At 35.0% G+C, this 13,039-nt stretch overlaps 1 protein-coding gene across 4 annotated transcripts; it reads left to right on the forward strand.

Annotated features, from left to right (window-relative positions):
* The first annotated feature begins 358 nt into the window (after positions 1-358).
* SPC25 (SPC25 component of NDC80 kinetochore complex) lies at positions 359-12,701 on the forward strand. 4 transcript variants are annotated; one of them, XM_068543941.1, is made up of 7 exons: positions 359-441; positions 1,541-1,693; positions 1,787-1,852; positions 6,148-6,294; positions 7,349-7,453; positions 10,689-10,787; positions 12,543-12,701. In XM_068543941.1, exons 2-7 carry the CDS (start codon positions 1,555-1,557, stop codon positions 12,665-12,667), a joined length of 681 nt encoding a protein of 226 aa, XP_068400042.1. In that variant the 5' UTR covers positions 359-441; positions 1,541-1,554; the 3' UTR covers positions 12,668-12,701. The 4 variants fall into 4 exon arrangements, with proteins under 4 accessions (XP_068400042.1, XP_068400041.1, XP_068400040.1 ...); XM_068543940.1 differs by having other exon boundaries at positions 367-493; XM_068543939.1 differs by having other exon boundaries at positions 367-490.
* The last annotated feature ends 338 nt before the right edge of the window (positions 12,702-13,039 follow it).

Raw genomic sequence — 13,039 nt, forward strand, 5'->3', positions numbered from 1 at the left:
GATTATGCAATGGTATTTTTAGTAGTTTTATTAGTTTTATTTAATCTACGGGTAGTATCAAAGAAGAGGCTATATACTTGGCAACAGAATACAATTAAAGTCCAATATTTATATTTGTTGCATAAACTTTTATTTGAAATGGATGAATGGTCCGTCAGGCCAGTCCTCCAGGAACTATTGATACTTTGCCCAAGCAGAGAGGAGAGTCCAGCCGCTCTCAGAAAGAACTACCAATCCCAGAATGCCCTTTTCTCTATCTTTCCCGCGAGAATCCCGGAGGGCTAGCTCAACCAATCCCTTCATGAAGAGCCTATACTATCAGCCAATCAGAAGGCGAAAGGGTGCCCAAAGGCGGGAGGCGGAAGGCGCCCTAGGTTTGAAATAGGAAAGTTGGCGCGGCTGCGGGATCCGATTCTGGAGACCAGCTGTTGGCTGGTATCGGTTCGTGTCTTTGTGGGGCAAGTGGTCGGGCTCAGGCCTGCCGGAGAAGGTGGTAATTGAGCTGGGCTCCGAAACCCACCTGTCGCGATAGGGGAAAGTGGGTTTGGAGGCGGAATGCGTGTTTTCGGGGGCGGAGTCTGAAATGCACGTCTTGTTGCTGTTTGGGCGTCTGGGCCTTGCAGGGTGGACAGCGACGAGGCAGAGGGGTTTGTGGTTTCACCAAGACATGTCTGTGACCTTCCTGGAAAGATTTGATGTCATTGGGAAGGTTTTAGCGTTACAGAGAACTGGTGGGTCCTGGAGTCTTACAGGACATCCTTTTACAGAGGAGGACACTGAGGCCCAGAGAGTCGAGGTCAATTTTACTAGTCTTGGACTAAGCCCACTAAACTCCCCTCCAGTCTCCGTTTTACTGGTACCTTTCCCGGTCTGGGGGTGGGGGAAGGAGAGGGAGTGTAATATGTGGGATCTTATTCTATGATAGGGGCCCTGTCATTTGGGACCTGACAATCCAGGCTGGAATCAGAAAGGTCAGAGTTGGAAGGGGCCTTAGAAGTCACCAATTTTACTTGTGTAAAAAGGAGGCAGAGTCATTTTCCGAAGGTCAGAGAGCGTGTTAAGTGTTATGTGCGGTCACACTACTAACGAATTCCTGGGAGGTAGAGTGTCCTGATTTCCTGCTGCACCTTGACCGTAGTTAAGTCTAGGAGGCTTGATCTGCCCTGGAATATCTAGAGTTAAAAGTAAGTTGTTATGAGAGTAGGGGATTAACAGATGCACATTACCCTATATAAAATAAACAACAAAGGTTTACTGTATAGCACAGGGAATTATATTCAATATGTTGTAATAAACTATAATGGAATAGAATTGAAAAAAATATAGATATATACATATATATAACTGAATCTCTTTGCTGTACACCCGAAACTAATACAATACTGTAAATCAACTGTACTTCAATAGGAAAAAAAAAAAAAAGTAAGTTGCTAACCATTTTCTAGCAAAGATCAAACTGCCAAAATATACTTGATTGGAATTTGTGGCTGATATGGTTTTCAATAACTTAAATATAATGTGTGTCCTATTTGTTTTCTAGCATTGTCTTACAAAATGGTAGAGGACGAACTGGCACTATTCGATAAAAGCATAAATGAATTTTGGAATAAATTCAAAAGCACTGTCAGTGACACCTCCTGTCAGATGGTGGGCCTAAGAGATACCTACAAGGATTCCATTAAAGCATTTGCAGGTACCTAAGTTTAACTTGTAACTTGCTGTTTTTGTTTGTTTTTTAGTGTAATTTCAGCTGAATTGAAACTTCAACTCCCAATTTCTCTTTCAGAAAAGCTGTCTGTGAAATTAAAGGAAGAAGAACGAATGGTTGAGATGTTTCTGGAATATCAAAATCGTATGTGACAATCTGTAGAAATAGATCACAGAGGGTTTTTTCTAAATTAAACATCTTCATGAAATCCCTCATACAAGTAAAACAATGTATTTATAGAAATACAGTGTATACACATATAAAAATAATGAATATATGTGTACCCATAATGCAGCTTAATAAATGGAACATCCCATGTTATACCTTCCTCTTCTCTCACCTTCTAGAACTAATCTGTCAATATTTTAATTTAGTATTGAGTTTTTGAATGTTATATAAATGGCATCATTTTGTATGTATTCTGTCCCTTTGTTCACTCAGCATTATGCTTGTGAGATTCATCTATACTGATGTGTAAATGCCTGAATTTTTTAAAAATGAGTTTCACAGACTAGGGTTTGAAAAGCTGGAGTTCCCTCAGCTCTTTGGGTGTAGGGTTAATACTCTGACAGTTTTTCTTTCCATATTTTTACTGTTGTTCTTGCCTTCTCTTTACTACGCTTCTGCAGATTGTCCAGAGTGGATCAGCAGCTTTTACTGAGTTCTCACACACAGACCACAGACATGTAGCCACAGGCCGAAATCCACTGGAGATACTAAATTTAGCTGCACCATGTTTTGAACACTATTAAATCAGAGTGCCTTTATGTGGGACACATGTGGTTAATATGCCACAGTCCCTGATTGTTTCTTCTGCTTTGCTTTGAGCACTTACTTTACTCATTATCTGGCCCCTGAAGGCATTTGATCTTGGAAACCCTGATAGGCTGTTATGGTGGACTTCTACCCATGTTTATTTTCTAAGCTGCCCTGAAGCTTCCATGCCCTTTTACTGCTTCTCATTCCCTCTGTAACCAGTAGCAGGAAGGAAAACCGTGTGTGTGTGTGTGTGTGTGTGTGTGTGTGTGTGTAAGAGTGATATTGAGTTTAGGTCCTTTAAACACTCTTGGTTTGTAGAATCCCTAGGGATTAGAAAATTAAGTTTGAAACTATAAATTTCACTACAATTCATCTCAAAGTGTGCTCTGAATGATTATCTGTAGTGTGAAGATGTGTTCTAAATAGTTTAAAATCTAAAAGCATTATCAGTTATTTTTCTTTAAAAAAATCAGTTTATACTTGAACAGAAATATAATTTACGTAAGTTTGATGAATTCGTTGAACATTTAACTGCTATTTGCCAAGCACCAAGGAGGCCACAGTACGTAAGATGTAATCTGTACACTACTCACAATTTAGTGGAAGACATAGGTAGGAAAACTACAATTAAAATACATTGTAATAGTTGCTATAATGATGGGATGGGAATTTAGTGACATAGAATCTGGAGAGCTTGAATTTTCCAGTGAGGATTACAAAATATTTAACAGCTAACCCTTACCTTATACACCACATGCCAGGCCCTATACTGAGCTCTTTACATGTAGTGATTCACTGAATCCTCACAGCAACCCTCGGAGGTATATTTATTGTTTTTAATCCTACCTTATGGATGAGGAAATAGGCACAGAGAGGTTAAGTAAGTTGCTCAAGGTCAGACAGCTGGTAATCAACAGAAACATGATTTGAATGTGCACAGTCTGTCACACTGCCCTGGAGAAGGTCACATAGAAGAGGGATGGGGAAGTTCATCAGAGTCAGCGCCCCTGTTCTAGAGGAGGGAAGAGCATATGGAATGTGGTGGAAACATGAGACCTTGTTGAGTTGCGGGATGGCTAGAGAACAGTGTGAATGGGGAGTGGCAGAGAAGTGGCTGGTCAGATGATGAAGTACATTATGTGTTGGGCAGAGGAGATTTATTTTGCAGATGAAGAAATTAAAAGCTCACTGAGGTTAGGAAACTTGCCTAAGATCATATATTTTGTAGATAGAGGGTCTAGGATTGCAGCTGAAATGTCTGTGCTCTTTCCAGTGTACCATCTCACCTTTCCACATAGAAGGGAAGGTGTAAGGGCGGGTTCACATGGTGAGTAGTGAAAGTTTGAAATATTGGATCTGGCGAATAAAAGAGCTGACTATAAACATATAAAATAATAGTCATGCAATACTGAGGGCCCTTACATTTGTATTGGCACAAATCCACACGATTGTTCAAATGTTAGAATAAAAACACTCACATATATGGTATTTATGTACCAGTTAATAGTTTAAAACTTTTCACATTATCATTGGATACCCTAACCCTGTAGGGTAAGTAAATGAGCAGCCATTATTATTCTCGTTTTACAAATGAGGAAAAGAGGCCCCGAAGTTGTGATTTGATCAAGGTCCTTGGGTAACAACTGAGAAGCCAGATGGGAACTGAGAACTTTTGACTTGAAAACTGCATCTCTTTTGCAGTACAGTTCTACTTAATTATCCTTAAAAAGTAGTATTTTTCTTTCTGGTAATTCTGATAAGATGTTTATTTTTAAATTACACCTGATATAATGTGATCATGTCCAAATTCTTGGAAAATACAGAAAAATAAATATCTGTAATGTTGAGAACCACACTTAACAGAAGACTTTGTAGTTTTTATTTTTCATATGCTATCTAGGTTTTTTTTAAGATAATTGTGTTCATGGTATCTATATAACTTAGTATCATTTTTTTTTTCTTTTATCTACTATGGCAGGATTTTCCCACATTACTGAATTCTTTGAAAATATATTACACCTTATTGATATACTGTGTTTAGTAATTTACTTATTAGTCATATACAATGTTTTCAGTTTTTCAACATTATAAATAACACTGAAAATAATTTTTTGTATATGAATACTTCCACACATCTTGGTTTCTTAGAGGAACTTTGTAAAAATGAAATTACTGGATCAAAGGACATGAATATCCTTAAGACTTTTATTTTGCAATGTCAAAAATATTTTCCAAAAAAAAAAAAACTTTTCCCACATGGACTCTAGTATTTTTCATTCTTCTCAACACTAGCTATTATTTTTGTAAACATTGTTATAATAAATGAAAATTAGTGTGTTATTGCTTTATTTGCATTTCTGTGATTACTGAGGTTAAATCATCTTTTGTATTTGATAACCATCTGCATTCTGTGTTTCCTCTGTTCATTCCTTTGCTGGTCTTTTTCTTAGGAATTTATATTTGTTTCTTCTTTAGATTAAGAATAATTACCTTTGTTGGGAGAGGATAGTTTAATGGTCAAAGCATGACCTTTGAAGTTAAGACCTGAGTTTGAATCCAGGTCTTACTGTTCATTGCATTCTAGCAAGTAAAGCTGTGAGCAAGTTATTGAACTGCTGAGTCTTTTCCTTCTTCTTTTTTTTTTTTTAATCAAAGTTATAGTTGGTTTACAATGTGTTAGTTTCGGGTGTACAGCAAAGCAATTCAGTTATATACATGTATGTATCTATTCGTTTTCGGATTCTTTTCCCTCATAGGTTATTACAAAATATTGAGTAGAGTTCCCTGTGCTATACAGTAGGTCCTTGTTGGTTATCTATTTTATATATAGTTTTTCCTTTTAAAAAAGAGAGTAAGATGTACATGATAATTGTATTACTGTGAAAGTTAAGTAAATTTATATAAATATAAGAACACAGTATCTAGCATATAGTAGAGTTTTTATGCTTATTGGAATCAAATATGAGTTTATTTGTCTGCTTGCCTGCCTTTCTCTTTGATTTCTTTTTGCCTTTGAGTAAAACAATCTTTCCCCATATAGTTAATTTTATATTCACAGATACTGCCTTTTAGATTTCATAAGATTTCATTTTACATTTAAATATTTAGTAAATGTGTTTGGGGAACAATCTACTTCTTGACTTATGATATTTATCATATTAATTTGCTAAGTATACCAACATTTGTTTTCGAATTTTTTTTGTTTAACTGAGCTGTAGGTCTGTTCTTCCTCCCTACCTCCCTCTCTTCCTCTCTCCTTTCTTCTTTTTGGTATATTCCAGAATCATTTATATAACATTAAAATTAGCTATTTTTTCAAAGCATCTGCAAAGCCATCTTCTAGAGTTTGGTTGCCTTTGGTGGTAGGTTTTATTCATGTATTTATTTGGAGGGGAGAGCTGCAAAGGTCATGATCTTCTGATTTTGTATTTCGTGGTTTAATTTAGTATCCTCATTTTAATAAGCATTTTTGTCTCTTCATTTTTGTTTTCAAAGACAAACAGGAAAGACTAGATAAGGATTTTTGTTGTTCTTTTACAATTTTTTCAATCATCGGGAAACGCTTATCAATTAAAACATTCTTTATTAATTTTATGAAAGTCAGTATTTTGCTCTTATCTTAGATACATGTTGACAAGCGAAGCATATAGATTCTAGCTAATACTTTGTGCTTCTTACAGAGATCTGCAGGCAGAATAAGCTCATTCAAGAAAAGAAAGAGAATTTGTTGAAGTTGATTGCTGAAGTAAAAGACAAAAAGCAGGAATTGGACGCACTGACTGCAAATATCCAGGATCTTAAGGAAGAATACGCTAGGAAGAGGGAAAGTAAGTTTCCAGTTGTACATGTATTTAAAACAACCTAAATTTCAAAGTGGCGATGGTTCACGGTGTGGACACCTTGCCTTCTCCCCAGCTCACGGCCCCAAGCGGCTAACATACGTCACGGTCACAGCCACCACTCACCTCTCTCTGCGAGGGGTCTGTGAAGTTGGCTAAGTGCGTTTCATTTTCCTTCTTTTGCTTAAAGATCCTTTTGATTTCTAATAGAACCAGAGAATAATGAAATTGATATGGGAGTTTAATTAAGCAAAGTGGGAGACAGTTTCACTAAATAACATTTGCCTGGGAGAAACCATAGTGTAATTTATGCAACAAATTTATTGATCATACATGCTCTGTCAGGAACTATTAAGCATGCTTTTCACACTGCAAAGCCTCTTTTTGTCTAAGACTTGCACATTTTTCAAAAAGGGTGCTTCTCTTGGATAGGAGCCTTGTTTGCCCACAAATGAAATAATCAACTCTAAAATCTCTTGAAAATAGCAAAGTTTGTTTTGTGACTGCTTTTCCTTATAGAGTTTGTGTACCAGTCGACATTATTTTTCTCATCTGCTAAGTATTACTTAGGGAATATTGCACTAAATTAAAAAGAAAATTCTAAACTAGTGTGAAATAAGGCTGACTTCTTGTGAGAAGTAGTTATGTTTAAAGAATAGAATATTTTTCCAATGAAGCAATTGATATATTTTTGGCTAACCAGGAAAAGCAAAATAGTGTACAAGAAGTCTTTCTATTTCTGTGCTAGTCATGCAAGCCCTTGGCCTATTTATTCATGCTACTTCATAATAAAATAGAACAAAACTTATTCCCCATACTACCTGTATGTATTTTCTCATGCATTTTTTCCTTCCAGCTTGAATGAACAGAAGCCCCTTTTTGCTAATTGGTAGAGATAGAAACTGTAACAAATGTAAATGTAAGCTGATTCATTTGCCTGGCATCATTTTTATAGTTGTTTTTAAGTTTGTTTTAATTAATTAACATTAATTGAATGTTATTTAAAATATTCGATACTCAGTGTCTGTGTTTTTAATCGTAGCTATTTCCACTGCTAACAAAGCTAATGAAGAGAGGTTGAAAAGGCTACAGAAATCTGCAGACCTGTATACAGATCGACTTGGACTAGAAATTCGAAAAATTTATGGTAAGTATATTAATGTAAGTAAAACATAGGATATTAGAAAAGTCTGTCTTAAGTAGAAAAGAATTTAAAAAATATTTTCAAGTAAAATAATGGCCACATTATTAACTTTTTAGATAGTAGGAAAAAATTACAGAATTTTTATCACCCTAATGTAATTACTGATCCTTGGTTGTTTATCATCCAGTATTTTAATAAATGTATTTTAGGCATGGTTGCCAACATGCAAATAATTTTTGTTCCTTGTTCTTACTAACATTGTATGATTAGTATTTCTCTAATTGCTATAGCCTTCATAATGGTAATTTTAAAATGGTGGTGTAATAATTCATTCCATAAGTGTAGCATAACTTATTCAATCTTTTATCTATTGTTTAACCCATGTTACTCTAAGTTAACATTTGGATTTTACATTTTTCAGTTTTAGAAGTACTACAGTGAACATAGGTAGACTTCTCCATTTTTTTGACACAATTTCCATGGAATTCCCAGAGATGAATTACTGAGTTAAAGCATATGAATATTTTTGTGGCCATTATGTAAATATGTGCCAATTTACAGAAATATTTATTGTGTTGGGAGTTCCCAAGATTACATTCAGTTTTGGCGATTCACTGGAAAGTTTACAGGACTCAGCAGGGCTCAGATTTATTGCGGTGAAAGGATACAAAACAAAATCAGCCCAAAGAAAAAAGGCACATGGGACAAAATCTAGAGAAAACGAGCTTTTCAGACACAAGTTTTCAAGAGTCCTAACCCAGTGGAGTCACACAGGACGTACTTAATCCCTTCAGCATCGAATTGTGACAGTACATGTGAAGTGCTGTCTACCGGGGAAGCTCATTAGAGACTCTGGAAGCTTGTGCCTGGTTTTCTGTGGACTTCACCCCAGGTATCTTTTCCTGTTGCTGATTTTGCTGTATCGTTTCACTGTAATCATAGCACTGAGTATAACTGTATGATGAGCCCTATGAGTCCTCCTAGTGAATTTTCAAACCTGTGGTGGTCTTGGGGATCTCTGACACACCAGGCAAGGACCAGCCTTGCAAGCAGGCCTTTTCTGGGTATAGCAGTCTCAGGCCTGCTATGTTAACTCTTCTATGCAATCTGTCTACCATGTAAAGAGTACCCATTGCATTGTATTTGTGCCAGAATTGTAGTTTTTTTAAAGTGTTTTGGTTTGTTTGTTTTTTAGCAGTTGACTAGATATAATAGAAACTATTTTTTTAAATGCATTTCTTTAATTATTAATGAAAATGTGACCATTTTTTCCCATTGTTTACTAATTACAGTTCTTTCTGAGATTGATTGGGCCCTTTATTCATATATCTATTTGCCTTGGCTTTTGTTTTTCTTCTTATCTGTCGGAATGAGTTTTTAATACAAAATATTAACCTTTGCTTAGAGGAGAACATAAGGTCCAGCTCTGAACTTTTGATCCATTGGTCTCTAAGTTTATATTCACTGTTATCCTGAGGTGCTTTTTTGTGTTTGGTTTCAAAACCAGTTTTAAAGCTTTAAAATTATTTTTATATTTAAAGTAGAAGTTTCTCATAGTTCTCAAAATCAGGAAATAATGTTTTAAAGAAGAGACAACACAAATTAAACTCTTCATTTTGCCTAACTGAATATCTTATGAAATCTTTTCTTTGGCATGCATACTTCCCATTACTGTTAACAGTTTAAAAAATCTGGTATACTGACATAATTACTTCACTTTGAATTTAAATGCAAGACAAATTTTTTTCAGTGTTTCTGAAGATTTCTTTTTATAATTAAAAGCATTTTTTATGCTGTAGAGTAAAACTGAAATGCATGTGAATTTCTACTTTGTGGCTGCCATTTTGAATTTCTACTGAGTATTTACTCCTTAGTAAGCATTTGGAGGTCTTTTGAAAAATAGGCTTTAAGTCCAGATAACTGTGTAGAAAAAGTCAAATTAAATTTATTGTCAAAATATTAAATGACAATAAAAATTTTTTATTGAGGTTAAATATATATAACAGAATTTGCCATTTTAACTCTATTTTATTGTAAAATTCAGTGGCATTAATTACATTCACAGTGTTGTGCAATCATTACCACCATCTATTTCCAGAATTTTTCATCATCACAAACAGAAACTCTGTACCCATTAAATAATTCCCATTCCTCTCTCCCCTCAGCCCCTAATAACGTCTAATTTACTTTCTGTCTCTACAAATTTGCCTGTTCTAGATATTTCATATAAGTGGAATCATATAATATTTGTCCTTCTGTGTCTGGATTATTTCACTAAGCATAATGTTTTCAAGGTTCATCTATGTTGTAGCAAGTATCAAAACATCATTCCTTTTTATGGGTGAATAATATTCCATCATGTATATATACACCATATTTTGCTTATGTGTTCATCTGTTGGTGGACACCGGATTACTCTCATCTTTTGGCTGCTGTGAGTAATGCTGCTGTGAACAATTGCATGCAGTTATCTGTTTGAGTCTCTATTTTCAGTTCTTTTGAGTATATACTGCAGAATGGAATTGCTGGGTCATGTAATTCTTTGTTTAAATTTTTTGAGGCACTGCCAAAGTATTTTCTACAGCACCTGCACCATTTTACATTCCCACCAGCAATGTACAAGGGCTCCAATTTCTCCACATCTTTGCCCACATTGTTATTTATTTTATTATAGTCATCCTAGTAGGTGTGAAATTGTATCTCATTGTGGTTTTGGTTTATATTTTCTCAGTGATTAGTGATAAGGAGTATCTTTTCATGTGCTTATTGGCCATTTGTATATATTCTATGGAGAAATACCTATTCAAGTCCCTTTTTCCATTTTTGAATTGGGTTTTTCTTTTTGTTATTCAGTTGTAGGTGTTTTTTTCATATATCTTGTATATTAAACCCATATCAGATCTATGATTTGCAGATATTTTCTCCCATTCCGTGGGTTGTATTTTCACTCTCTTGATGATGTCCTTTTAAGGGCAAAGTTTTTAATTTTTTGATTTTGATGAAGTCCAATTTATCTATTTTTGTTGTTGTTGTTGCTTGTGCTTTTGGTCATATTTAAACTACAGTGCATTTCAAAGCTAATTTGTAACTTGTACGTTTGGAGACATTGGTTAAGTGAATATATGTACTTAGCAACGTAGATATTGATCAGAGATGGAGGTAAGAAAGTTCATCTCCATTGAGAGCTTTGGCACAATAAAATAATTCTCATACTAAATAATTTAATCCCTTTTTTCAGGTGATAAGTTGCAGTTTATATTCACTAACATTGACCCTAAGCATCCTGAGAGCCCATTTATGTTTTCCCTGAGCCTAAATGAAGCAAGGGACTATGAAGGTACGTACTCCTATCTCTTAACTGGTACTTAAGATTGGCATCCCAGAATGTTATTTGACTTAGAATATAAAGTAATGTGAAGGCAAGTAATATTCCCACAAGCTGTTCCTTTTTTTCCAGTCTTGCTTCTTGGGATATTGTCTTCTAAAGGCAATGAGTATAGTTTTGTTATAGATATTATCCAGGAGCCTTAATAAGTAACTTTTCTTCAGGATGGCACAGTGCCACAGTGGCTAAAAGACTTAAAAGACCAAAGATCACTGCATTTCATATGCAAGTATGAATTATCCTCTTAGAGAATTTAAAACAAAGCTAAAGCTATAAAGGTTATGACTGCCTAAATGTGGATATTGTAAGTTATCCAAGTAGGTGGTTTTAAAATTGAATGTAAAGTCAGAATGTGATCATTTAACACCCCTGCTCCCCCCAAATTATCCTATCCTGAAAATCCTGAACGTTAATAATTTAGCTTAGTTACTGATTCTGCAGCAGGCCAGAAGGGCTTTGATGCATGGGAAATATATATGTTTGGCAATAGTGTGAACAAGAAGAGAATGGAAATATATTTATCTCTTTTTATTATTCTAAGACCCCCTTTAAAGTAGTCCTTAACTTATTGGAATTCAGAAAAATGGTTCTTAGCTCTTTATACCTATGTTCTCATCTTAAAGCAGACAGACACTCAGGTAAACTGCTGCGTTGGCTCCCTAACGTGCTCTGGTGACTCAATTCCTATTCTAATGAAATTTATATTTTAGGAATCTAGTTCAGGTACAAGTGTTTGGTTTTTTACTCTATAGGTAAATATCTTCTAGTCTGATAATGGGTGCTAAATTTTAAAAAGCAAACCCCCAAACCTCCTACCTAGCTTCTCAGTTTTCACCAACTTGGATAGCCTCTATTGCTAGGTAGTGTCACAGTATTTGATAATGTATTAAAATAGAATCTACAGTATAAATTTTGAACCAAGCACTCTTTGCTGTTCTTTCTCTGCTTTGGTCATGGGCATTGTTTCCTAAGCAGTCTCTACCAAAGAGCTGGAAATCTGATATGGTTGAATTTCTTCTCCTTGGACAAAGGACAAGATTGATGGTAGAGAAAGTTGGATCATTCCTTTCCTTTGACCACCTTTCCTGGAGACTTGCTCCCAGTGTGTACCAGCTGGTGCAACTGCATTCGAGGGTCATATTGTTCTTTGTCTTTTGAGTCTCATTTGATTACTAGGCCATGTAAATACCACTTTGGGAATAGCAATCACATTTTCTAATGACCCCCCATTTCACTTGTAAAACTTCAGATATTTCTTTCCACAGCTGTAAGTTATTAAGGTTTGGCATTGAAAGTTGTTATTTTTTTGATCCAGTGGCCAGAAATTAGAATTGAGGCCAAATTTTGCAGAGAAAACTGACGACAGTTCAAAAAAAAAATTGTTAAAATATTTTAAATAGTTAAAACAAAATGTATGGGAAATGGCATGCTGTTCTGTATCTCTAAGCTCTTCAATCCCTTGATTACCATCTGTTTAAATTTAAAGCAAGATTGTAGTACTTAACATTTGAATATTTAGAGATTAAACAAAGGAAAGGTCTAAAAGATAGGATACGAAAATCAAGTGTATCTATCATTCTATGCTGAAAGCATTTCAATAAAATGGAATTGAAATGACTTGAATCAGATGAGAGCATCTAAGTTAGAAATATTTCTCTTCTATTAAAAAACTCATTCAAATTTCTTTTTCTTTCTTCCCCCTTCTAGTGTCAGACAGTGCTCCTCATCTTGAGTGCCTAGCAGAATTTCAGGAAAATGTAAGGAAGACCAACAATTTTTCGGCTTTTCTTGCCAATGTTCGGAAAGCTTTTACTGCTATTGTTTATAATTAATGTATAAATAGTATATAAAAACCGTTATCCCCTATTGCATTTCTCTTTTTAAAAAAGGTCTCATTATTCGTTGTTTGTCTATAATCCGTTTGTATTTTTGTAACATTTCTGTGTGCTGATTTCTGTAAATTATTTAAATTAAAATCTTAGGAAAGAAGATTTATAAAGTCAAGCTTTTGGAGGTCATGGACCAGTAATAATAAAAAATGGGGGGTGGGGGGGGGGGGGTGGGCCCACCCTAAGGTTTGCAATTTTTAAAATGTACTTCGCAAAATAAATATTATTATCCTAATATCATAAAGGAAAGAATATTTTTATCTTAAACCAAGTGGGATCTACAGTTAAAATAAAGGACAAATCTTTACATCAGAA

This window comes from Eschrichtius robustus, chromosome 5 (genome assembly GCF_028021215.1).
Source record: "Eschrichtius robustus isolate mEscRob2 chromosome 5, mEscRob2.pri, whole genome shotgun sequence".
NCBI lineage: Eukaryota > Metazoa > Chordata > Mammalia > Artiodactyla > Eschrichtiidae > Eschrichtius > Eschrichtius robustus.